The sequence below is a fragment of the Trichoderma harzianum genome, assembly GCF_003025095.1.
Source record: "Trichoderma harzianum CBS 226.95 unplaced genomic scaffold M431scaffold_12, whole genome shotgun sequence".
Classification (NCBI taxonomy): domain Eukaryota; kingdom Fungi; phylum Ascomycota; class Sordariomycetes; order Hypocreales; family Hypocreaceae; genus Trichoderma; species Trichoderma harzianum.
The window spans coordinates 809,805-832,613 of NW_020209260.1; the positions used below are offsets into that span (position 1 = coordinate 809,805).

The 22,809-nt window shown below is 49.7% G+C and overlaps 10 protein-coding genes across 10 annotated transcripts; 4 read left to right on the forward strand and 6 right to left on the reverse strand.

The window, feature by feature from the left end:
* The first annotated feature begins 1,170 nt into the window (after positions 1–1,170).
* On the forward strand, positions 1,171–2,770 carry M431DRAFT_511402 (hypothetical protein). The gene is made up of 2 exons (XM_024919647.1): positions 1,171–1,238; positions 1,297–2,770. Exons 1-2 carry the CDS (start codon positions 1,226–1,228, stop codon positions 2,547–2,549), a joined length of 1,266 nt encoding a protein of 421 aa, XP_024770987.1. The 5' UTR covers positions 1,171–1,225; the 3' UTR covers positions 2,550–2,770.
* On the reverse strand, positions 2,701–3,367 carry M431DRAFT_239281 (hypothetical protein). The gene has a single exon (XM_024913706.1). It carries the CDS (start codon positions 3,230–3,232, stop codon positions 2,852–2,854), a length of 381 nt encoding a protein of 126 aa, XP_024770988.1. The 5' UTR covers positions 3,233–3,367; the 3' UTR covers positions 2,701–2,851.
* Positions 3,368–3,441: 74 nt separating this feature from the next.
* Positions 3,442–4,338, reverse strand: M431DRAFT_239349 (hypothetical protein). The gene has a single exon (XM_024913707.1). It carries the CDS (start codon positions 4,000–4,002, stop codon positions 3,532–3,534), a length of 471 nt encoding a protein of 156 aa, XP_024770989.1. The 5' UTR covers positions 4,003–4,338; the 3' UTR covers positions 3,442–3,531.
* A 2,673-nt stretch (positions 4,339–7,011) lies between these two features.
* On the reverse strand, positions 7,012–7,935 carry M431DRAFT_511404 (hypothetical protein). Its single transcript, XM_024919648.1, has 2 exons — positions 7,568–7,935; positions 7,012–7,504 (listed from the first exon to the last, which is right to left on the reverse strand). Exons 1-2 carry the CDS (start codon positions 7,785–7,787, stop codon positions 7,131–7,133), a joined length of 594 nt encoding a protein of 197 aa, XP_024770990.1. The 5' UTR covers positions 7,788–7,935; the 3' UTR covers positions 7,012–7,130.
* A 1,859-nt stretch (positions 7,936–9,794) lies between these two features.
* Positions 9,795–10,565, reverse strand: M431DRAFT_239480 (hypothetical protein). The gene has a single exon (XM_024913708.1). It carries the CDS (start codon positions 10,473–10,475, stop codon positions 9,912–9,914), a length of 564 nt encoding a protein of 187 aa, XP_024770991.1. The 5' UTR covers positions 10,476–10,565; the 3' UTR covers positions 9,795–9,911.
* On the reverse strand, positions 10,566–11,236 carry M431DRAFT_239490 (hypothetical protein). Its single transcript, XM_024913709.1, has one exon. The coding sequence runs from the start codon at positions 10,889–10,891 to the stop codon at positions 10,655–10,657; it is 237 nt and encodes a 78-aa protein (XP_024770992.1). The 5' UTR covers positions 10,892–11,236; the 3' UTR covers positions 10,566–10,654.
* M431DRAFT_239491 (hypothetical protein) lies at positions 11,237–12,630 on the forward strand. Its single transcript, XM_024913710.1, has 2 exons — positions 11,237–11,667; positions 11,777–12,630. The coding sequence occupies exons 1-2, from the start codon at positions 11,582–11,584 to the stop codon at positions 12,366–12,368; spliced, it is 678 nt and encodes a 225-aa protein (XP_024770993.1). The 5' UTR covers positions 11,237–11,581; the 3' UTR covers positions 12,369–12,630.
* A 3,564-nt stretch (positions 12,631–16,194) lies between these two features.
* On the forward strand, positions 16,195–18,417 carry M431DRAFT_122903 (hypothetical protein). Its single transcript, XM_024912172.1, has 7 exons — positions 16,195–16,726; positions 16,788–16,979; positions 17,056–17,190; positions 17,250–17,446; positions 17,515–17,654; positions 17,721–17,750; positions 17,828–18,417. The coding sequence occupies exons 1-7, from the start codon at positions 16,273–16,275 to the stop codon at positions 18,372–18,374; spliced, it is 1,695 nt and encodes a 564-aa protein (XP_024770994.1). The 5' UTR covers positions 16,195–16,272; the 3' UTR covers positions 18,375–18,417.
* A 483-nt stretch (positions 18,418–18,900) lies between these two features.
* M431DRAFT_93917 (hypothetical protein) lies at positions 18,901–19,544 on the forward strand (the record flags this gene model as incomplete). Its single annotated transcript, XM_024924529.1, has 2 exons — positions 18,901–19,111; positions 19,177–19,544. The coding sequence occupies 2 exons, from the start codon at positions 18,901–18,903 to the stop codon at positions 19,542–19,544; spliced, it is 579 nt and encodes a 192-aa protein (XP_024770995.1).
* A 199-nt stretch (positions 19,545–19,743) lies between these two features.
* M431DRAFT_540213 (GMC oxidoreductase) lies at positions 19,744–21,711 on the reverse strand (the record flags this gene model as incomplete). The annotated part of the gene is made up of 3 exons (XM_024921064.1): positions 19,744–20,650; positions 20,757–21,080; positions 21,179–21,711. 3 exons carry the CDS (start codon positions 21,709–21,711, stop codon positions 19,744–19,746), a joined length of 1,764 nt encoding a protein of 587 aa, XP_024770996.1.
* Between the last annotated feature and the right edge of the window lie 1,098 nt (positions 21,712–22,809).

A 22,809-nucleotide genomic window follows, 5' to 3' on the forward strand; every position in this document is an offset into this window, starting at 1 on the left:
CAAATATTCATACTCGAAGTCTTTTAGGTAGCCCGCTTGCATTCGCAGCATTTGGTGGAAACACAGAGATTGTGAAGATGTTCCTCGAGAAGGGAGCAAAAATAAATGATCGCGGACCTCTCGGCAGCCCGCTTCAGATAGCAGCGATGGCAGGAGAAAAAGAGGTAGTCGAGATGCTGCTTAACAAAGGTGCAAACATTGATGCCCGGGGAGGCCTATTTGGTAGTGCACTTCACGCAGCAGCAATGTTGGGGAATAAAGAGGTGGTGGAGTTTCTTCTTGAGAAGGGAGCAGATATCAACGCTCGGGCGTTGATAGCGCTTCCGCTTCTCGCAGACAAAGTACTCAAGTTGTTTGGAGGGATTCCGCCGATATCTCTGGAGAAGGGGTTAAAAGGCAGTTCTTGGAAGATTCATGGAACTGCACTTCAAGTAGCAGTGGCTTTTGGAAGGGAGGAAGTTGTGCAGCTACTGCTCGATAAAGGAGCAACGATTTAATACTTAGGAGGTTGTATTCAACATACAGACCATTCAGACTTTTTATATTAATGGAGTTTTCCGATGTTACAAACTCACTCAACCATTGACTCAGTTTTCCTTGCTTCAATCCATCAGCGGAGACGTCGTGTCAGCCGCTGGTGGCTATGAATGGCACTTTTGTCATGCCCCGCATTCAACTCCAAGCCACTATCACCCGCAGGATCAAAAGTCACGACAAGAAAACTTGAACATCTCAAATCACCTGCTTGAGCCGAGAAAAATGGGAGACTTCCAACCAGAAATGGACCGCGTGTAAGTCGTGTATCCAAATCTCTGAGAGAGGCAATAGTCTGATTACATCGCAGCAACTCATCGGGGACGATACCTGGCCTCCTTGATGCAACGCTTGACCAGCTCGCCGAGGGCCTCAAAGGTGGACATTTCGCCAGTGTTGAGCTCACAAAAGTAGGTAAAGGTAATTTCACTTTGTCAAAGGCACTTTCGCTCATCACCACAAGGCATACCTCGCGCGTATTGAGCAAGTAAACGAGGCAGTTCACGCCGTCGTCGAAACAAACCCCGATGCGCTCGACATTGCCAAGAGCCTCGATGAGGAGAGAGCCTCTGGCTCTATTCGAGGGTAAATTCACCAAAATTGCATGTTCACCAAACTCGCACTCACAGAGGATAGGCCACTTCACGGAATCCCAGTCCTGATCAAGAACAACATCGCCACGCATGACAAGATGGACACGACAGGTTTGCCCTCCAAACTATACCGTAACATAAACTTGACTGTGTCTCATTGTTTGAGTAGCTGGTTCGCAGCTTCTCATCGGCGCCACTGTCCCTCGAGATGCCTTTGTCGCGCAGAAGCTCCGTGAGGCGGGAGCTGTCATCCTAGGTAAAACCAACATGTCTCAATGGGCCAACTATCGCGCTCGCGACTACAGCATCAACGGCTGGTCATCTCACGGAGGCCAGACACTCGCCCCATATCACACCAAGCAGAATCCCTCTGGAAGTTCAAGCGGCAGTGCAGTAGCTGCTGATTTGGGCCTCGCGTGGGCGGCGCTTGGAAGTGAGACTGATGGATCGATTGTCTGTCCTGCACAGAGGAGCGGCATCGTAGGATTCAAGCCTACCGTTGGACTGACATCTAGGGCTCTTGTTATTCCAATTTCGGAGCACCAGGACACTGTTGGACCCATGGCGAGGACAGTCAAAGACGCAGCATATCTGCTACAGGCAATCGTTGGAGATGACCCCCATGACAAGTACACGGCCGCAATCCCTCGCATACCAGACTACGTCGCCGCATGCAAAGACACACTAGCAGGAGCCCGAATCGGCGTCCCCTGGAAAGCCATCGACCAAAGCCTAGAAAAAGACGCGCATCTTGCCTCAGAAGTCCAAGTCTTTAGAGAGACGCTCGCCATCCTAGAAGCCGCCGGCGCAACCATCGTCGAAGCCAACTTCGACTCAGCGATAAAGGACATCCGCGACGCCGAAAAGGTGATTATGAGGGCAGACTTTTACGCCAACGTTGCGTCCTACCTCGCCCAACTCACCTCGAATCCAAACAACATTCACACTCTCGCCGACATACGCGAGCAGACGCAGAAACACCCATTAGAGACATATCCGCAGCGTGACACAGGTATCTGGGACGATATCATCTTTGAGCAGGGGTGGGACAACACCGATCCGAGGTTCCAGCCGGCTTACGAGCGTCTCCAGGAACTTGGTGGCCCGGGCGGTCTCCCAGGGGTCCTGGACAAGCACAATCTGACCGCGGTGGTGATGCCGACAAGCATGGCTTCGATGTGGGCCGCCGTGATAGGAGCCCCAGCGATTACGGTGCCGATGGGCCATCACTCGGAGACGGAGCCGGTGCACGAGGATGGTGACCTGGTGGAAACGGGACCGGGGATTCCTTTTGGAGTGACCTTTATGGGAGACAAGTGGTCTGAGAAGACTTTGATTGGACTGGCATATGGATATGAGCAGAGGACCAAGGTGCGAAGCCAGCCGGTGAAGAGGGTGGCTGTACCGACGGCCGATATATGATTAGCATGTAAAGAAAAGAAGTTATAGAAGTAGCACCTAGATAGCGATTCATGCAGCTTCCTCTGTGGAGTTTCTCCAGCGATTTTAGAGGAGATGATCAACATGTTCGAATGATGTCGCGGCCTTTGACACTGCGGCATTCGAAGCAAAACCTGAACTTCATCATCTATCACAGCATCGTTAAGGGGATCAGGAGCTGTTTGTAGTGTAGAAAATGAGGTGTTCAGCTGTTAATTCACCTTGCTGTGGGCAGTATAGAGTAGTGCGACGTTGATTTTGAATCCAGGGACCATCGTTTAAGTTCAATGGGTCGTTCTCAGGCCCATTGTTATAGAAACCGGACCCATGTTTATCAACCTGGAGAAAATGTGTTCTAAGCAATTGCTTATAACACTCGTTAATTGGCACGATTGTGGAACAGCAAAGAGTAGTGTACAATCGGCTCTGTGGGCCGCCGCGACCATCCCGACGGACCACCACGCGGCTACGGAGCTGGTGGGTAAGAACGGCGCGGGCCTACGGAGAGAACGAGACCGGAGACGGGGGTTCCCTGTCGTGTTCACGATGAGGACTGTTTTGTTTTGACTTTTGGCCTTGAGCAGACAATCAAGATGTGAGGACGGCAGCATAAGGAGGGTGACGATAGAGATGAGAGCAGCACGATGTGAAACAGATGAAGTCATTGTACCAGCCCGTGATCATGGGAAGCTTTGTGGTTTCAAGCTTCATGGCTTGAAGCCTCATTTTTCCGAGATCCCGCACGAGCCGAAGCAAAGCTGGAAAGCCTTGCATAGCCAATAATAAGCTCGTGAACGAACCTTTTTTGCTGGTAAAAGGGCTTGATGAAAGGCATTTCCGGATTACTGGGGGCCCCGAATCCAGATTCAGCTGGCGGCAAGTAAGACGTCAATCTGCCCGGTGATGGGTTCTGACGTCACCGTATCTCAGTATTGCCTTGTTTTGGGTGTTCCCATGTGATGGATTAGGAGTTTTTTCTGTGAGTGTCATCGTGGAGACGATCATGAATAATGGGGGAACACAACAACGCCCTGCTTGCCCTACATACGCACAGCATCAGCATAACTGTTCGATACTTGGGACCGGCCAATCCGAGACCGCCCCCCATCTTTGACAAAACAAACACCCCCCGCGAATCGTCCAGTTCGCAGCAAGTACACATTGTGAAGGCGGCCCCTGCAGACAAGCGTCGTCGATCATCCCTCCTGACACTGACATATGCCGTGCCAAGAACCCCCCAAAGAGCTGCAGCGTCCCACACACTCGGAGAAAAGAAGAAAAAGTAAGAGTTGATCAGAAGGAGAATTTTAAAAAATAAGGTCAGAAAAATGCCTTGGCTGCCTATGAATCCTGTCAGACGTTGAGGGTTTTCCGTGTATAATCCCCTCCCCCCTCCTCCTTGAAAGTGCCCGTAAATGGGCGACTTCGCCATCATGATTGGCCGAAGGGCGAGGTTTCGAGGATGCGCCGCGACGTCATTGTTCGCCGAGGAGGGAGACAGATCCGGAACTGGCAATGGATCTATTGGATTGGCATGTTGAAGCTATTTGATTCTTGTCGCCTCTGCCGGTGATCCGTCTGTGAGTTATTATTTTTGGCTTTTTGGCTGGCTGTTGGCGTTGTACAGAGGCTGCCTTGTGCTGCCTTGAGGAACGTATTACATGTATCCGTGTACGTGTGTCGATGTAAGTTAAGAGGTTAGTCAAGTAGGCGTGGCGTGTTCTGTGGAATGCGCCTCGGTACTACCTAGACACAGAACGGGCTAATAAGAGACATTAGAAGGCAGAAAGAACAATTTTTTGCCGCTGGTTTTAAAGCTGGTGTAATAGCTGGTGGTGAGGCGCCATGTCATGCCACTGCCTGGTTGCCACAACGCAGGGAATTACTCAAAGTGTCTTAGCATCACCCATCATGGAGAATACACTTTTCGGCCTTTTATTTTCCTTGTCTTTCTTCTTCTTTTTTCTTACAGTATTTCCCAGTTGAGTCACAGTACTGTACTGCAGTTGTCACTGAGGTAGTTGTCACTGTCACACTCAGTGTCACTCATCAAGTGACTTTATGCAGCTTTATGCACATATGCTCCACTCAATGCATCAACGCACAAATCATGCACAAGCCGCGTCATAACCCGCCCCACTCCTCCACACCCACACAACAACCGGCAAGGTACGAGGTACGTACCACCGCGTACCTCGTATAACCTCGTCCAAGCAAGACGTGCAACCAAACAAGCGCAATAAATCGAAAAAAAAAAAAAATCTGCACCTCTACAGCAGTCTCTACCAATCTCACGCAAAAAGCGCCAAATTGCAGCCTCGAAGCGTGCGAATTGGCCCATCTCAGCTAAACAGCATCATCTACATTCCCCAGACTTTTGCCTTCTTCTTTTTTTTTCTCCTCTCTTCCCGCACCCTCCAAATCCTATTTTAAGCACAAAAAGAAGAAAAAAGCAAACTAGCCTCAGTCCGCCAAATACGAAGGAATGCCACCCTCCGTTGCAAGCCACAGGCTTTTTCTGGTGTTGGTGTTGGCGCCACTAAAAGCTGGTTTGGCGTGTCTGCAGAGTGCAGCAGTACGTTATGCAAGGTGTGTATAAACGCCCGCTTGTGTGTGTGTGCATCGTCTACATGGTGCTTGGAGGGAATGATTTTGTTTGTCTTTGTTTGCGCAACCCCTACTGCATGACCTCCCCGGATTTTCAAAAGGTGATCTGTGATGGATTGATGGGGAGGGAAATGGGGGGGGTTGTATTACAGCATGTACGAGGACAGGAATTTGATAGATGACGAGATGCTGGCCGTATTACTCTTGCAAATGCCCGAATTGGGTAACTCTCGAGGGAATCCAGAGAGTAAGAATACTGCTCTGTAACATGTAAGCCGAGGTGGGATGATTCAGTCTGTCTTCACATTACGTCGGGTCCAACAGCTGCTGTACATACTCGTACAGTACAGCATCCATCCTTTCTTGTTGCTGTAACCCAACTTCGTCCCTCCAAATGCCGTCTTAGCGCCCTGCAACGATGCAGCTCCAGGTCATGATCCATCGTCATCTGCAAAAGGTGGTGCTTGCCAACCACCGACCTGCAGCCAGCCAGCCATTATTCCCATCTGTCTCATCTTGCGCGTCTCTCTCCTCTCGCTCTTCGCTCTTCTTCCTCTTCTATTTCATTCTCATCATCATCATCTACTACATCCCAATGTACAAAATACAAACCCATCTAGCTCAACAACATAGTGCCACGTCAAAACCCTATTCCCAACTCTTTTTCTTCTCTTCCCATCTACACGGTACCTCATACATGCCAACTTTCCATCTACGCGTACTGCAACCACCCGCAGAAAAATACTGTATTCGTCCATCCATTGGCCACGCAAAAAGACCCCAAAGCCCAGCATCACTCTCCTCTCTCTGCCCATGTCCGACTTGTTTTTTTCTTCCCTTCCACTTGCAGCAAGTCAGTCCAGTCTTTCTCCACCTTCCCAACTCCTCCCTACATCCCCACAAATAAAAAGGGAACCACCTACCTCAAGTCCCCGTCTAAAAGAAGACAAGGGGGGGCAAGCAAGAAAAAAAAACCCAAAAAAAACATCCAATGTAAAAACAACTCCACCAAAAGCAAGGAAGACGAGCAAAAAAAAAAAAAAAAAAACAAGCACAATAAAAACGTAAAAACACAAGAAACGTACCATGTACCATGTACTCATAACAAGTATACGCCCCTCAACCATAAAATCCCAGCCAGCGGAGCCACCGGAACCCGCCCAGCTCCTTCTGTAACGTCCTCCCGTCGGCTTGTACGAGTACTGTACACTATACTCCGGATTACCGCTAGGAAAAGGCGCCGTAGTTGGTACTACTAAGCTCGGAGGTACTTGGACTCCGTAACTTGGCCTTGTACCTTCACCTGAATGGCATCCTCACTGGTACGCTTAGCCAGGACCAGGGCCATGATTCTCTTAGTCAACGAGAACAAAAACATGGCCGCACAACTTGGCCTGGAACTGCAAGTCGCTCGCGGAAGCTCGGATACAGCGGGTCTCAGCAGGTCTTGTTTAATTCCTTCAGTGGAAGTAGAGGTACCGGGGTTCAGTACATCTTGGTACAGTCTGAAGGTGTCTCCAGCGACAGCCCGCACTTTACATGAGAGCGGTAAGCAGCGTAGCGTAGCTCAGTGCAGCTCCAGTTCTGCTGTCAAAAACATCCATATTCAAAGCCATTGAATTCTACAACATGTCAAGTTCGGTGATAATTAAATAGAATAAAAACAGTCATAGATATCACATTGCAAGTCACAATCAAAAACGCGCGAAAAGCTTGTTTGTAATCATAAAAAAGTCGTCCGAAGACATTAGCATTAAAGCCAGTAATCTGGTATATTTTGTGTATTACACTCCCTCGAAAGGGCGCACGATCCAAAGCCAACAAAAAAAGTCGTCTGGGGGTCCAGCTCATATGTTCATCACACCGTTATCCTTCCATCTCACCAAACCGTTCCAGTAATCCGAAGTCCTCCAAACATCGTCACCCTTCCAATCTCGTCGTTCATTGTCAAACCCTTTACAGGGCAAAGGCGCAGAGAGCGGCGATGAAGGCGAGGCCGGGCAGGATGGTGGAAGCGCCGTTGGTGGGGGCAGTGGGAGCACCAGTGGTGGTCTTGTTGCCAGCGGGAGGAGGAACGCCAGTGCCAGTGCCGACGGGGACGACGGGGGTGGTCTGGGCAGCAGAGGTGGTCTGGGCGGGAGCAGAGCTGGGGGGAGCGCTGGCGACAGAGGACTGGGCAGCAGAGGAAGACTGGGCAGCAGAAGAAGACTGAGCGGCAGAGGTGGTCTGCTGGGCGGGGGTGGTGTTGGCAGCAGAGGAAGAGCCAGAGCCGGAAGAGCCAGAGCCAGAGTTGGCGGCGCAGAGAGCCTGAGTGGCGGGGAGGACCTTGTCTGTAGCGAATTGGTTAATACATGAAGCTCCTTTTCATCTCAGATCGACCAGAGGAAACATACTGATGGCAACGTCGGTACCGCACTTCTCAACGACACAGCCGGTGGCAGCGCCTTGGACAGCGTTGAAGTCCTTGCAGATGCAGACGTAGTCGGTGGTGGAGCACTTGGTGTTGGCCTTGACGGCGTCGTCGAGGCAGGGCAGAGCGCAGGATGGGATATCAGCGCGAGTCTGAGCCTGGGCCAGAGCGGCGAGAGCAACAGCAACGAAAGCGGCCTTCATCTTGTCGGTATTGAAGTGTTTTGGGGGTGGGTGTATTAAGTTGTTTTTTTGTGAGTTTTTTGGTTTAGTGTTCAGACAACGAATGTAGCTGGACTGTGAAAGCGAGCGAGTGGATGGAGAAGAAAAAGAAGAAAGGAGAAAAGAAAGGCTTCGGAGATGGAGGGAAGCCTCTTTATGTACTGTTGTGAGAGTCCGTCCTTCTTTCTTGTCCTTGTCCCGTCAAGGTCGAGTCAACCAACCTTGGCTTGAGCTTTCCTTGCCTTAGCCTGAGTGCAAGCCGTGTGTGGCTCCTGGTCTCAGCTGGGGCCGCACGCCCCTCCCCTTCGATCGTCGGGCCGGGGGTGCAAAATGAAGGACAAGGCTAGCACAGCACGGCCTAGCAGGGCCGAAAGAGCGACAAGGGCCGTCAAGGTTTAGCTTCAATTCACGTCCACTGTTGATGCTGTTGATGGAGTTGGTTTGGCTGCAAAAGTATGGGCAGAATGTACCGCGATGGACCGAGCAGTACCGCAATAGAAAGTACCTGGCTGCCAAGTCGTGGCGGTGCGCTCGCCGCCGTGGCTCGATGCTGCGTCTACCAGCGGTACAAGTACCTGGGGCGCCAGCTTGGACAAAACATACACACTACGGAGGTACAGGTATACACTACGGAGCGCGACTTCTTCTCTGGGCAGCCACGCAGAGCATGGAGAGCAAGAGGCTGGTGGGGTGGGTTGCTGTGCCACACGGGCCATTCATTACAGGGGCTTGCCAGGTGCCAGTGACTTGACAATTTGGTGACAATCACTAACAACGTCAAGTAACTGAAACTTACTTGCTCCAGCAGCAGGCAGACGTGTTAGTGAAGATTGGAGCGTGGCAAGCCAACCTCGTCCGGAAACAGGGGGGCTGGCTGGGATGGGCTGTGGCCTAACCTCATCTGCTACACACGGCCGAGCCGGGCAACCCAGCGATCGACGGCCTTGGCTTTTGTATGGGGGGATGACTGCAGTTGGCTCGGACACGCGCTGTAACAGGTACTGCTGGATGTGTTGATGGCTGCTGTCGATGTCAGGTCACTGTTACTGTTACTCCTACTGCAGCATCAATTGTGCCGACTTTTACGAGGCCAGTTTCAAGAGTTGGCCCAGGTGAGGTTACATGCCCCCAGGAAAACATGTGAATGCTCACTCACATCCAGCCGCGGATTGGGACCTCACGCTTCCCCGTCAATGCAAAAAAAGAGTCTCTCTCTCCAGCTACTGTAATAAACGAGCAACGGGGATGCCGCACGACGACCCGACGGGCCCAGTTTGCCCAGCTTCGCTTCTCCCCATTGGCCTCGTGGCGGAAATTGCCAGTTGATCAAATCGAAAGAGCTCCAACTTCACCAGATCCAATTGTTCTTCGTCGTCGGCACGCATCACTGCCATTGGCCCAGCCCCCAAAAGCCCAGCAGCCCTGCCTCTCGCCTTTTGCAATCCCAGATCTGGGGTTTTCATGTGCAACCGTGGTTGGCCAGCTGCAACTGCTGCGGCCGTCTTTTTGCCTCCGCATCGTGCGTGTGGTGTGTGTGTGAGTGGGCAGTACTAGCAGTCACTGTTGCAAAAGCGCACGTAACCTTGCATTCGCGCTGTGGCTGGGGCTGCGACTCTATTTCACTGGCTATGTCATTGATGGCATCACATTCAATGCGAGTATTTTGTGACAATTGACCTCCCAGCGGCCAGTGCTGTCATTGTTTGTTGGACTGGCCGACATCAAGAATCAATCTCAGTCTCAACGCAAGTTTCGAGAAAAACGAGGTGCCAAAGGACCATCCAACTTCGGTTTAGGTTCGGCCGAATTTGCTGGCCATTGATGACTTCAGGTTATTCCCCCAGCTACCAACAGCCTGCTACGGCGCTGTAATTCCTTCGTCCAAGGCGTCCCCCTTCAGTGGCCACAGCGCCCCGACGGCCTGTGGCAAACCGTTACAGCGACCACCAGGCCTGTAAGCCCCTCCCCAGCGGCCCCCACCGCCCATGTACAGGGCAGGTACCTTATGCGCAGAATGCGGATCTCAACCCTCTTGGCCGATCCAAGTCATTCATCTTTTCGTCAGCATCATGTCACCACGACGTGCCGGAGATATGCTCGGCGGCGTCATTCAGGCCACCAGCACAATACCTGCGCCGGGCTATGCCGCCTTGAGTCACCCCAGCCTACGCTTTGCTCGATTCTGCAGGCACACACGCCGGTCTTCAGCCTGTTTTGTCTCCCCAACTTGCAAAAGAGCGCTACGAACTGGCGGAGAAACTGAAGCGGCGCGCCCTCCTGGGAAAAATTCAGCGATCGTCGGACCTCGCTCTGCCCATTCCATCCACAAGCCCGACTTTCCGCCAAGGTTCGAGAAGCTAGCTCTGGCAAAGGGGAGGCTTCGAAACGAGGCGAACAATAGGCTTGACGGCTTGGAATGGGGTGGCGGCTCCACCAAGTGACGCTTGGCTCAGACACGGACGGGAAATGGGCAAAAGAACTTTGTGACTGTGGTCTATGACAAAAGAGAAACGGGAAAGCAGAAACCGCCTGATGCAGGAACAGGACTCGAAAACGCGCATGAGCTGAGCCCATCAGCAATAGTCTGCTAGCCCTGCTGCTGCTCCTTACCCAGACCAGACTTGTCAACGGTTGGAGACAAAAAAAAAAGTTGGCCAAGCTCGCCGCCATTCCTCTTCCAAACCCACAACCCGGCTCGCAAGAATCAACTCAACTGTTCGCTTCGCCAAAAGCTCCTCGACACAAATCCCCGGCCTATCCCATCCCCGGTCCTGGTCAACCATGACCATGACCTCGCTAAGTCGAGCAGAGAGCGAATCGGGCTCGAAAAGTCCGGGGAACAGGGAGGGTCAGCGAGCGCTTGGGAGACAGGAGACAGGGCCTGAATCGCTCTCCCATCCATCGTCTCCTCGACGCAATTTCCCCCGCAGCTTCACCCCCTGACGCCAGTTGCTTATCCCAGGCGCCTGATCCGATGGGATCTCCATATGGTCCACGGCCCATCGGCTAGTTTGCTCTAGCCCTGGCTTTTTTGCAACTTGGCTACCAGCCAATCTCCAACATGTCAATAATATGCGGGCCAGCATGCAGCCAGCGCCAACCAAGTTTTTTTGTCCTTCTCGTTGCTTCTGCTCCCTCTGCCCCTGGTCTGGTCCGCCATGCTTCGCTCCTCCTCCTCCTCACACGCTTTGCACACACTCCCCCCTCTCGTTCCACTAGCCCAGTTGGTACAGCTTCACCTCTCTCGAGCGCGCCGTGCCGAGGCCAATAGCGTGCGCATGTAAATCCCTTTTCACCATGTGATACTGGGGGCAGAGCAGGACGCGGTCTGCAGAGCATTTGATCTTCAAATTATTGACTTTCCGTTAATAGGGGCGGCACGAACGCCACCAATCTCTACGCCGTTTGGCGGTAGACTGTAAGGGATGGTCGGACACCGATCGCAATCTGATCAAAATTATGCTCTCCTACCGCGTGCATACCGACCCAGAACCAGAGATGATTTCATGCGGGCCCTGTCCAGCGAAGAGTCCACTGGTACTCGGTACATACATTCAGGTAGTCAGATCTGGTGGTACGGAGTATCGTACAGTAACGGAGGACTTCCGTCGACGAGAATTGGCTCTCTCTTCCTTCTGGCGTGCCACGGAGCAAAGCCCCAGTCTGGCATGAGGCCATGACACAGGACCCGTGTGGGTAGTCGTGACTTGCTTGGATCCTTGCTATGCCATGCCATCCATCGAATTGGCGAGTGCCGCAGATCAGAAAAACAGCCGATGAGAGCTTGTTCTCACGTTTTGCTTCAGAGATGCCGCTGTGCCCAATGCCCCTCTCTCTCCATCCTGCCGAGATGCTACTTCGTGTAATGCCTCCCTGTCCCGTCGAGTCTCAGTGTTGGTCAGAGTCAGGCCACCCGCGTGCAGCCGGAGTCGGGTAATGCTCCGAATCAGCCAACTGACTCTTGACTCTAGATCCAGAGACGATTCAAGCTTGGAAGCTGCAGGGTTTGGATTTTTTTTTAGTGGGCAAATCCACGGCGCGGCATCATTTCCGGGCCTGTCCAAGCAGCGACTGGTAGGTATTACTCGTACATACAGTAGGTGGTATTGCTCTCTGCTCTCACCAACAGCAATCTTACTGGGTACGAGAAGCAAAAGTGCTTCGCGCTACACGTTGGCTGGCGGCTTGAGCTTGTCCTCGTTTGGGTCCGTTCTCGCAGGATCTGCATTTCTAGCCGCGAGGGAGAAAGATGCGATGTTACTCTCCTCGTGGCAAATGCTCTTCATGTTGCTATTCTTAACATACATACTTCTGCTAGCACAAGGACTTGATCGCCAAAATGCACTGCCGGCAACCATTACAGAGAAATCATTTGACTCTCGGAGATTGAACATGCTTTACCTGATGCAGCCCGTTGCTGTCACGGTTTCAATTGGACGCTACAAAAATTGGCCCGAGAAGCCAATATCCTTGCTGGACTGGTGGACAAGGCACGGCCCCAATGCTGCTCGTGGACGGAAATTCAGTGTGGAGTGCACTAATAGTGCTGTGCCTCGTTTATAGTCTGTACGACTTGCACAAGGCCGACATTACCATGTGTTACATACAGTGTTATACCTTGCAGGGGGATGACTTCTGAGACGACCGTTCATCTTTTGGTGTTGACCAGAGCAGATGGGATCGGAAGCTTCAGCTGCACGGCTCAAACTCTATTCTCTTCTCTCTCTTTCTTCCTTCTCGAGGCGTCTACGCTGACTGTCAATCAACAAGGATCTCGATTCAGATCGCGTTCCTGAGCCGTTTTTTCCCGTTTCTTGTCCGTGCGAAGTCAATTCGACAATCTGCATACGAGCAACAGGAATGACTTTCAAGGTCGAAGCGCCCGGACGGGCTCTACATGCAGCACGGTAGCGAAAAATACGAGTCAAAGCTCCTCCTTCCGAACTGACTACGCCCTTTCTGCGACAAAGGCAAATGAAGAGTACGAGATGAACTTTTGCCTTGCCGGGGAACGTTTGTTCCTGTGAGGAATCCATGCATTTTGCACGAGGCCGCGAGCATCTAGATCTCCCTGCTCCCATGGAAATCAGGGGTTCAGTCGGTGATGAACTGGTGTCCGGCGGCTGTGGCAACAGTCACAATATATCCCCCCCCCCCTTACAGATGAATGGCGCTGGTGAGTTGGTCGATCCCGTGTTCCCCTGGATGGGCGACACGGCTCGTCTTGCTGGACTCCATCATGCTGCAGGTGGCGGGCAAGCCACAGCTGAGAATACTCGCATGGACGGCCGCTCCCATTGCTTCCCTTGGCCATCTGTACCTCCTTCATAGGATTCGCTGCGACAACCGGCACTACTGCCAGGCTGTGTTGTGTGTGTGATCTCGAGAACCGAGACAGCAGGTGTGCATATGTCTTGCAAAGAAGCCCCAACACTGCAGCTGTCTCACCGATGGCTTCCATGACACGTCCAGGTGGTACAATCGGAGCGGGAGTGTCACTTTTATCGTCTTATTACTCCGAGAACGCGGCATGCTGTCTCAACATGCGAAACGCCTTGACCCATATATGGCGCCTCTAATTCGACTCCCTTGATGTCTCGGACCAAGCCCTTGGAGAGTTCACGAGGATGATCCCATACGAATTATTGGTCTGCAGATCGATGTGCGAGTTCACCTAATGTACGAAATACTGCATCGATGGTCAAATACGATGAGCTCTTGCCGATGGCCCGAAGATTTCATTTGCTCTCCCTTTTTTCCCAGCCGTGTCCTGAGGGCCGTACGTAAGCACCATTAATGCAGCGCTGAAACGCTATAGCCACACGCCCCCTTGGTGAATCCGAGGCTCTGGATGGGGATTGGGGGATGCAAGTTCTATTTTTGTGGTGGCGATGCGAGAAGAGGCTGGGACGTGCGTCTGAGACATGACTTGGAAGGATTCTGTTGGCGTTGGGAAGGTGAGTCGTACGTACGGCTATGCAGAGCACAGAGTCTATTTGTGCTTGTAGCTAGTATTTTTGCTTTTGGTGCGTGATAGGTTGATGATTTGATGGTTTAATGGTTTGATGGCCACGTAAGATGTATGCATGTGCTTCGTATATGTAGAGATGTTGTCTTGATATGAGCTTGATTGGGAGGATATTGTAAGTTGCTGGTGGCTGGGAGGAATATCACGGCCAGTAGAAGGGAGTGCTTAGGGGTGCATTAGTAGACTTCGTGCATCGTTTGTGACTGCTCGCGTGTTCTTCTCTTCCTATTTTCTTGAAGTTTTTTTACTTGGAGAATACTCAGACGGAAGAGTTTAGGGTTTGGTCTTCTTGTCCGAGGGATGATATACTGCCGAGAAGTCAATCAACAAATACGTTATAGATGAGATCCTGTATTCGAATATGGAGTCACTGTATCTGTACACAATATTGTGTCCAAGGTCTGCAAGTTCTCGAAGTTCCATCGAACCTCGATTTGTTCGTCGATATGTAGAACAATTAGGAGTTCAACGGATGCGTCAACGGTGTACTGTCTGAAGTTATTGACCTTACGCTTGGTAAGCCTGAGAAAATAAAGGACTAAAGGCTTTTCAAATTATTAAGGTATCCTTGTTGAAGAGAAATTTGTGATATCTTGTTACATATGTAGAGGGCTAGTTGCGAGGCAATTTGGAGAAGTGAGCTACTGAGGTGGAAACAAAGACTTGGGAGGACCATCTGAATGCAAAGATCGGCCTGCTGAAGAGCTCAAAATCATGCGTGCATATGAACAAAGAACTGAAACTTAAATTATATATGGCAAACATTTGTGAGGTATTCCTAGTTTGCGAATTATTGTCTTTTTGAAGATATATAGGGTAGAAGCAGGGATGAGTCGCCTTACGCAAGTTGTGGCGTCTTTTCAGCTTGGGGGTGGCCGCGGACTTCTGACGATGCGCTTATTGATACATTGTACTGCACTTGAATCGTTGAGGAATTATGGAAGGAATCTGTAGATTTACTAGATTTTAATGGTACTTCAGTTCTCTTTGGCTGCCTTGGAGGATTTACGTCGTTGAAGAGTGTTGGTGATGAGCAGCCGTTCTATGCAACTTCGTACCTACTCAAAGATGTAACAAATGTATCACATTCTAATAACCACCTCACCTAGACTATCACTTGGCTTCAATTTCATCTACTAGATGTAAATGGACTTCGTTGAAGGATTTCCATTATTGGAGGATGCTGACGCAGAATAGCTTGGTAGGTTAGCTCCATGCAACTGCGCACTCGAAGATGTAGCAAATGCATCAAATTTTAATGATTACCTAGCATTTACCTTCAGTATCATCTACTAGATTTATATGAACTACATTGAACTACGTTGAACGGGTTCCCGTCATAGGGGGATACTGACGCACAATCGCTTGGTACGTTGTAGCTTCATTCAGCCGCGCACTCAATGATGCTGCAAATGTATCATAGTCGGTAACTAGGTGGCAATTATCTTCGATTTCAGCTAATAGATGTATGTTCAAGTATCTGGACGCATCTACATTTGTTAATCGCATTGGCAATGGTGAGGTTAAGCTGGGTCAAATCGGCCCCTGCATCAATCCATATTACAGTCGAGGCTCTTTTTGCGCCCGCTCGCTCAATACTAACATGCACTTATTCCGGCGTATGTGCAATATGCTGGTTAATATAAATAAGCCACAATATAGATTGACTTGCATTGCAGCCGCTGTGCTTCAAACTATTGCCAATTCGCGAAATCACTAGACTTGGTAGGTAATGGCGTAAACATGACTCGGGCACTGGATGGCTTAAGATGCTTGATCGATCTGGTCGCTTATCGGACAATTCTAAAAGGACTCGCTTCCGCATATTTGGGTGCATCGGTCGGCAGACGTCCAATAAGCGGAAAGATCGCCATGAAATCGGTGAAATCGCCCTCCAGGGTCGTATTTGTGTGGGTTAAACCTGCGCCGGCCCAATCCCAACCCCGAACAAGAGACAATAGTGCTGTAATAGAGATCAAGTATGTTGCAATCCATATTTGGCGATTTGCTGTTAGGTGATGGCATAACAAAACGAGTTGCCGAGGCAGGTTTTTTTTTTCCCACCCCATAGAATTTACTCCAGCGGCGGATTCGCCCAGCAGCGGTGAACGATTAGATGCATAAGTCCGCAGCAAGTCGCCCGTAAAACGATCGTATGTCTCGGTCTTGCATGCCGGATTCAGTCCAATCCGAGGCGATCCGGGCCCGGAAAACAAGATCGAGATTGCATTATGCGCTGTATAGCAGTAAGCATGTTAGTAGACGTATCTGTGTAACCATACCGGGTGCGGAGTAACAGCAGCGCTATTTAAAGAATGAAGCATAAAGTACGGATCATGGCGGAAGACACCCCCTCTTCTGCCGTAGCACAGGTTCGGTGTGTGCTTGTTTTGCTTGTTTTGCTTGTTGAGCACCCTTTGTGCTACTTTCTGAAGAAGAATGACTCAACCGTTGGAGTTGGAAGGCCTTGGCGGTGCTCTCTTCCCTCCTGTGCCATCGTTATGGCAAGTTACGGTCGGTCTTTCGTTGATTGCTGGCGTTGTCTCGCACCAAGTTGTCTTTCGGCCGGTTGAAATCGACACTCTCTTGTGGCGATTACTATTCATCTACATCACAGCACTGGCTGCTATTGCTGGAGGCTATGTTCGGATCGGAGGCTATCAGATTGTGGCGGCGGTGCTACAGACCGCCTTGGTTGCAACAACATATACCGTTGGAGTTTTTACTAGCATCTTTGTGTATAGAGCATTCTTTCATCCTCTACAAAAGTTTCCTGGCCCATTTTGGGCGAGAGTCTCTCGGTTTTATGCAATGGGCAAGATGATTCATAGCCGAAAGGGTTACGAAGATATACAGAAGCTCCATCAAAAGTACGGAGATATTGTACGAGTTGGTGGGTGACACAACATACCTCTACTAAAGCAAAGTACATATACTAAACCATGAATCAAAAGGACCGCGCGAATTATCCATCAACCGTCCTTCAGCTATTCGTTCCCTTTATGGGGCCCACGCACAAACGTCGAGACCGCCATGGTATTCGCAGACGTCGAGACACCCAAACAAGTCCTCGCTGATCAACACACGGGACTCGGCAGCACATAAGCTACGAAAGAAGATTTGGGAAAAGGCTCTGGGGTCCAGAGGTACGAAGACGGAAGAGCAATTATCATCTCCCATCTTACAAGCCATTTGATTACTATACTGACATGCTTTGGAAAGCGTTGGACGTGTATGAGTCGCGAGTGCAGGCAAAAGTTGAGCTTTTACTGTCTAAAATCGAAGAGACAAATGGCATCCCGGTCGACATGACAAAGTACTTTATGTATTTTAGCTTTGATGTCATGGCAGATGTTGGTAAGTGGTTGGTCTGATATTGGGTCACGTATTTCAGTACACTAAGAGGTTGCTCACAGGATTCTCCAAAAATTTTAATATGCTTGAGTCGACAAGCATTCATCCTGCCATCAAGGGTGTTCACGACACCATGTGGTTTATCGGGCTCCTGACTACCATACCATGGATGCTATATATGGTCGGCTCGACACCGGGATTGAATAGCCTAAGTCGTTTCTCTATTTGGTGCCATGAACAACTCAACGAGAAGAGAAATGTGAGTCCATTTCTTCATCTCTCTTTGACAGATTTCGTATACTGATAATGGTCACTGTCTGGATTTAGGTACTTTCTGGCGAGAAGGAAAAGGAGCCACAGGACGTCATGTCATGGTTGCTAAAGGCCATGGACAACGGGGACCCTGCGGCACCACCTTCAGAGCGGGCTGTTCAAGAAGATTCTCGCCTTTTGATTATAGCTGGCAGGTATGTCACAATTATTATTCCTTCATTTACATCTACATAAGAGTGAGAAGTGCTGATATCTTATAGCGACACAACCTCTGGAATTTTGACAAGCGCGTAAGTTTTGTCTAAACAGTTTCCTCTGGATTTGACTTGCCTGTTTCTTGTGACTAACATTTGGATTTTTTTGTCAGGTTCCATCTCTTGTTAACCAACCCCCACACCTACGAGCGCCTACTGGCCGAAGTTCAGAAGCAATTCCCAGGAGGCATCAGCGACTGGACATATGAAAAGGCAAAGGCAATTCCCTATCTCGACTGGATCGTCTACGAGTCGCTGCGATTGAGGCCCACGGCCGCAGCAGGAATGCCCCGAGACCTACCTCCACAAGGCATTATGCTTGACGGCGAATTCATCCCTGGCGGAACAATCGCCTCAGTTCCCCCTTATACGATACAGCGAGATCCGCGATACTGGGATGAGCCGCTCGCTTTCCGGCCGGAGAGGTGGGAGAACTGCTCGACGGATAGCGTTCCCTGGATTGCGTTCAGCCGGGGGACGTGGTCGTGTCCTGGGAGGGGTCTTGCCATGATGGAGTGTAGGATGGTGCTTAGCCGCATCTTTTTGCAGTATGATGTTACGCTTCCTTTGGGGATGGGTGGAGATACGTTTGAGGAGGATACTATTGATAATGTGGCCATGGTGGCGCCTGCATTGTATCTCTCATTTACTCCTAGGTAGAGATTACGACTTATGAATGAATGAATAAACTGCATATACCTAGCCTTTTTTTACCCCCTTTGATGTCTATGTAACATTCGGATTTGACGACACATTACTCAAAATTAAGAACCCAGGACAATTTTGTTACTTCAAAGTTTCACAGGTCCAGTGTATTTAGCCTTATTGAAATTGCATTGGCTCTTCAAACTGTCACATGAGTTCTCAGCCGATTTTCATCCATCAATCATCGCCAAATCATCTTAGACTCAACGCCTAGGAGAGCGACGTCCGCCCATGTGAATTGAACCAACTTCAGCACTTTTGCTGAGAAATAACTTGGCTACGGCTGTATAATTTTTTCTTTTTCAAGAATTAAAAAACCTGATTGGAGAAGCTTTACATCATATGTCTGATCTTTCCAAAACGCGTTGCAGGGTTGCTGAAAACGCGTTTGTATTGATACCCCAGTCAACAACCATTTTAACCCACGAAACCCCGGCCTTACACTTCAAACGTGTCTCACTTATACTTCAACAACGTCACAATGGCCGGAGACATAGAACTCATCAATAGCCTCACGGCTGAGCAAGCCCGTGGAATCCTCATTTACCTGTCTCAAAATCGTTCGGTTGCAAAAAAAGTGAGCAAATTAGCAAGAGAAATGAAAACTTCTGCTCGCACGAAGGCAGTATGCGTACAGTGCAGCGCAACATTCGATCCAAGTGATACCGCTAAGAATTGCTTCTACCATAATGGTATGTCGGCGCCGTTGGTTTCTAATGCGCCTCCTTTAGCAGTCCTATTGACTAATCCCTCGCAGGTCAGCTTGAAGCCGACTATGACGGTGATTTTTGGGCCGACCATGATGAGGATTGTCATGGAACCATTGACACTGATGAGATGCGCGAGGAGTTTCCAGAAGGGTTTATATGGAATTGTTGCGATAAAGGCGGAGATGACATAGGCTGTCGGTGGGGCAGACATCAATCAGACCCAAACAAGGTGGAAGACGGGGAAGATGCTGACCTATACGATGATGGTTGGGATGATGATGATGACGACGACGACGACCTTGATGATGAGGATGAAGACGACAAAGAAGAAGTTGCCGATGAAGACCACGGGAATAAAAGAAGTAACGGAGATGAGAGCCAAGATCCAGGGCCCAATAAAAGGCAGAAGCTCTAGATGCAATTGTTTTCTTTGTTTCAGCATTGTATTACTAGACTTTGCGCTTTGCTATCTGGTGGTAAAACGGCCAAGTGCTACGCACATTGACTTCTGCACAAGAGACTCAATATACATGTATTCAATCTAAAACTAACCATCATACTCGTTTCTCTCTACTCTGACAATACCATTCTGTGCCAAGTAATAGCACACGGTCTCAGTGCTTCAGCTCTTTCATCATTTCTTCCGACACCTTCTGGGCAATCATAAAGGTAGGCAAGGCTGGAAACCACCCTGGGACCTTGGGGAACGAGCTTGCATCGACGACTCGAAGCCCACCAACTCCTCGCACACGAAGCTTGTTGTCTAAAACGGCATTGGCGTCACCGTCGGGGCCCATGCGGCACGTACAAGTCGGATGATGGCCAAAAGTCTGTCCCTCGAGCCAAGTTGCGTCAACATCAGGATCAGAGCAGCCGCCATCGGCGTTTAATCCGGGTGGGCATGCGGGTTCGACAACTTCAGCGCCGCTGCGTACAAAGTTGCGACGGATGCGGTTCATTGCCTCCCTCATGGCACTCTGATCAACTTTATCGCCGTCACTGGCGAAGAGATTGAAGTTAGTCTCGGGTCGGTCGCGCGGATCCTTGGTACGGAGGCGAACATATCCGGCTGTGTTTTGCGGGCTGCCTTTGACCATGCCGACACCCCATGTGCCTGGGGGATCTTTTGGCAGATTCTCATTCGTCTGGTTGCTTGGCCAGAATCCACGAAAAGGAACGCCGGCTTGTAGCAACCAGATGTCGTTGTCCCCGTCAACAGAAGCATTTGTCTTGAGTAGAGGATAGCCGAGAACCAATGAAGCGTTAATGTATGCTGCGCCTTGTGCGACAATCGGCAGTTCTTCATTGTCCATCAAGTTTTGACCCACGCCAGGGCTGTCGACTACAACGTCTATTCCGAGTGACTCCAGGTGGTCTTTTGGCCCAACGCCGCTAAGCATAAGAATCTGCGGTGAGTTGAAAGCACCACCGGAGACGATAACCTCGCGACGAGCTGTGGCATTGCGTAGGACGCCAGAATCATCATCGTTATGGCGAATATCACTACGATAGTGCTTTGCCCTGTAGGTATTCCACACCCACCGCTCGTGGTTTACCATGCTTGGGTTTGTCGAAAAGAACACGAGTTGCAAGAGAGTTGAGTTAGATTGCCAGCGGATGGTGTGACGCCGCGGTTTCTTGTACTAGATAGCGAGAGCTATACCGGGTACCGCTGGCATATGTATGTAGGGCGAGGCCGTAAATTACTTCCTGAGTATCGCGACGAGGATCAAGCACATTGGGATCTCTTCTCACCAGGTCAGTGAGCGGCTGTTTCTCCCCAATATCCTCAGCAAGAGCGTTCATGTAGGGGTTTGTCACTGGCTGGGGCTTGCCCACACGGTTGGGCATGGACGCTTGGAAGTAGCCTTTGAAGCCATGGCCGGGGGTTTTCGGGCTTAGATAGTTGTTGTGCTCAATCTTCTCAAATATCGAGCCGAAGTTCTGGGAACTAGATGGATAGGACACGTTCAATGATTAGTAAAAGCATAGGAAGAACGGAAAAAATAGAGGGGGTGGAAGTCTAGGGGGTCTAATGTATGGACTTACCTCCAACTATCATCACCCAGAAGCTCTGCATAGCTATCCCAAAGCTTATCCGGAGGAAGATGTACGTTTAGCCCATTAATCATGGATGATCCACCGAGTGTGGCACCACGAGGATAGTAAATACCAAGAAGCTCAGAGCCCTTGGGCGGGTCTGTCTTTCCGACCCAATAACGACCCTCGGCCGTCATCCAGGTAATGTGATTAAATTCCAAATTGCGCGGATCGCCCTCTGGATAATGCATGCAAAAGAAATCCCAAGTTAATCCAAGAGGATACCCACTTCCAATGATTGGTACATCAGCTCCCTGGTAAGTGCTGTCGTCGCCGGCTTCAAGTAGTAGCACAGAGTATCCTCCTAGGGCCAAATTGGAAGCCATTGTACCACCTCCAGGACCACTTCCTATGACAATGTAGTCGTATTCATTTGTTTTGCCATGGTGGTCGGCCGTAGAAGATGCAGGTGCAGCAGCAACGAGAGAGTTGAAGAATAATAGAAGCTGGGATAAACTCCCAAAACGTTTAGAGGAAACCATCTTTAGTTTCAGTTACGTATCAAAGACTGAGTGATTAAGGCTCTTGAAGAGGAGAGGCAACTTTCAGATTGTTGTGATGTTTAACAACTTCCAACCGACAGTTTATATAGATTCAGTTCGTTGATGCCAAGTCGCAGATTTTCGGCTTACTAAATTATGCTTATATTCTGGTAGTTGCTTTTTCCGCCAGAGACTGAGTTTCCCGCATATTTTCGTTAAAGGGCTTACAAATAAAATAGTTGCTAACCGCAGGTGAGCCATGAAAAGAGCCATCGGACTGATTTTTAACGAAGCATTCACCGACTGATCCGGAACTCTTGCCTAATTCAGCACATTTAAAAATCCCGAACCTTGCCAGCCTACATTCAAGCTTGCTCAAACTCTCATTAATTTAATTTTAGAGAAGCTAAAAAGGTGATATGAATGCCAGTCGATCAAAATTACATCTCTACATTGAGATCGGGAAAGCTATTGCCTCCTGCGGATCGAACAACTGTTCAGTCAATACATGTAATCTCCCAACGTCAGCTAAGATTTCTAACGCTGCATTACAACTCGAGGTTTCATACTTATCTTGTTCTTTTCAGGGTACGCCAATAATATGATACTCGGCACTTAGGAACAGAGTTCAACCTGAACAATTGGTCCTCTTCTGGTTCAGGATATAGTACCAAAAAGTCGATCGGATAGCTGATACAGGCAGGATAACTGGTACGGTATTCAATCGATGCTCTCATATAAAATCATAAGAGGTACTTGTTTGGATCTTGGTGTAGTAAAATATTAAGTTTCGTCTGGAGACAGGTGGTAATTTGTTTTATAGGGATACTATTAATATGGAATGCGTTGATAGTGGCGCATTGTATCTCATATCTACTACTAGGTAGGTTAACACTATAATTTTTATTTCATTTTTGAAAATGCATATGAATGTTTAAGGATAGAATTACAACCTTATGCAATACATGAGACAGGCTCCTAGATGAAACAAAAAAGGTGACTTCTGCTCAGGTGGTTGCTGCGATGTGCGATAAAGCCTGGCGCAATTGAACTGCACACGTACCACTATTTCTCTTAACATAGCTGCTGAGGGAACAA

What these genes read in the sequence shown, in the direction of transcription:
- M431DRAFT_239349 (XM_024913707.1), bottom strand. Translation starts at nt 4,002, where the DNA reads ATGATGGCGAAGTCGCCCATTTACGGGCACTTTCAAGGAGGAGGGGGG.
- M431DRAFT_122903 (XM_024912172.1), top strand. Translation starts at nt 16,273, where the DNA reads ATGACTCAACCGTTGGAGTTGGAAGGCCTTGGCGGTGCTCTCTTCCCT. An exon ending in AAAGGCTCTGGGGTCCAGAG is followed by an intron (nt 16,980 to 17,055) that starts GTACGAAGACGG and finishes TGCTTTGGAAAG; the next exon opens with CGTTGGACGTGTATGAGTCG. An exon ending in TCTGGAATTTTGACAAGCGC is followed by an intron (nt 17,751 to 17,827) that starts GTAAGTTTTGTC and finishes TTTTTTTGTCAG; the next exon opens with GTTCCATCTCTTGTTAACCA.
- M431DRAFT_239491 (XM_024913710.1), top strand. Translation starts at nt 11,582, where the DNA reads ATGAGAGCTTGTTCTCACGTTTTGCTTCAGAGATGCCGCTGTGCCCAA. An exon ending in CTGCCGAGATGCTACTTCGT is followed by an intron (nt 11,668 to 11,776) that starts GTAATGCCTCCC and finishes TCTTGACTCTAG; the next exon opens with ATCCAGAGACGATTCAAGCT.
- M431DRAFT_511404 (XM_024919648.1), bottom strand. Translation starts at nt 7,787, where the DNA reads ATGAAGGCCGCTTTCGTTGCTGTTGCTCTCGCCGCTCTGGCCCAGGCT. An exon ending in CGGTACCGACGTTGCCATCA is followed by an intron (nt 7,505 to 7,567) that starts GTATGTTTCCTC and finishes AATTCGCTACAG; the next exon opens with ACAAGGTCCTCCCCGCCACT.
- M431DRAFT_239281 (XM_024913706.1), bottom strand. Translation starts at nt 3,232, where the DNA reads ATGACTTCATCTGTTTCACATCGTGCTGCTCTCATCTCTATCGTCACC.
- M431DRAFT_239480 (XM_024913708.1), bottom strand. Translation starts at nt 10,475, where the DNA reads ATGGCGGCGAGCTTGGCCAACTTTTTTTTTTGTCTCCAACCGTTGACA.
- M431DRAFT_239490 (XM_024913709.1), bottom strand. Translation starts at nt 10,891, where the DNA reads ATGCTGGCCCGCATATTATTGACATGTTGGAGATTGGCTGGTAGCCAA.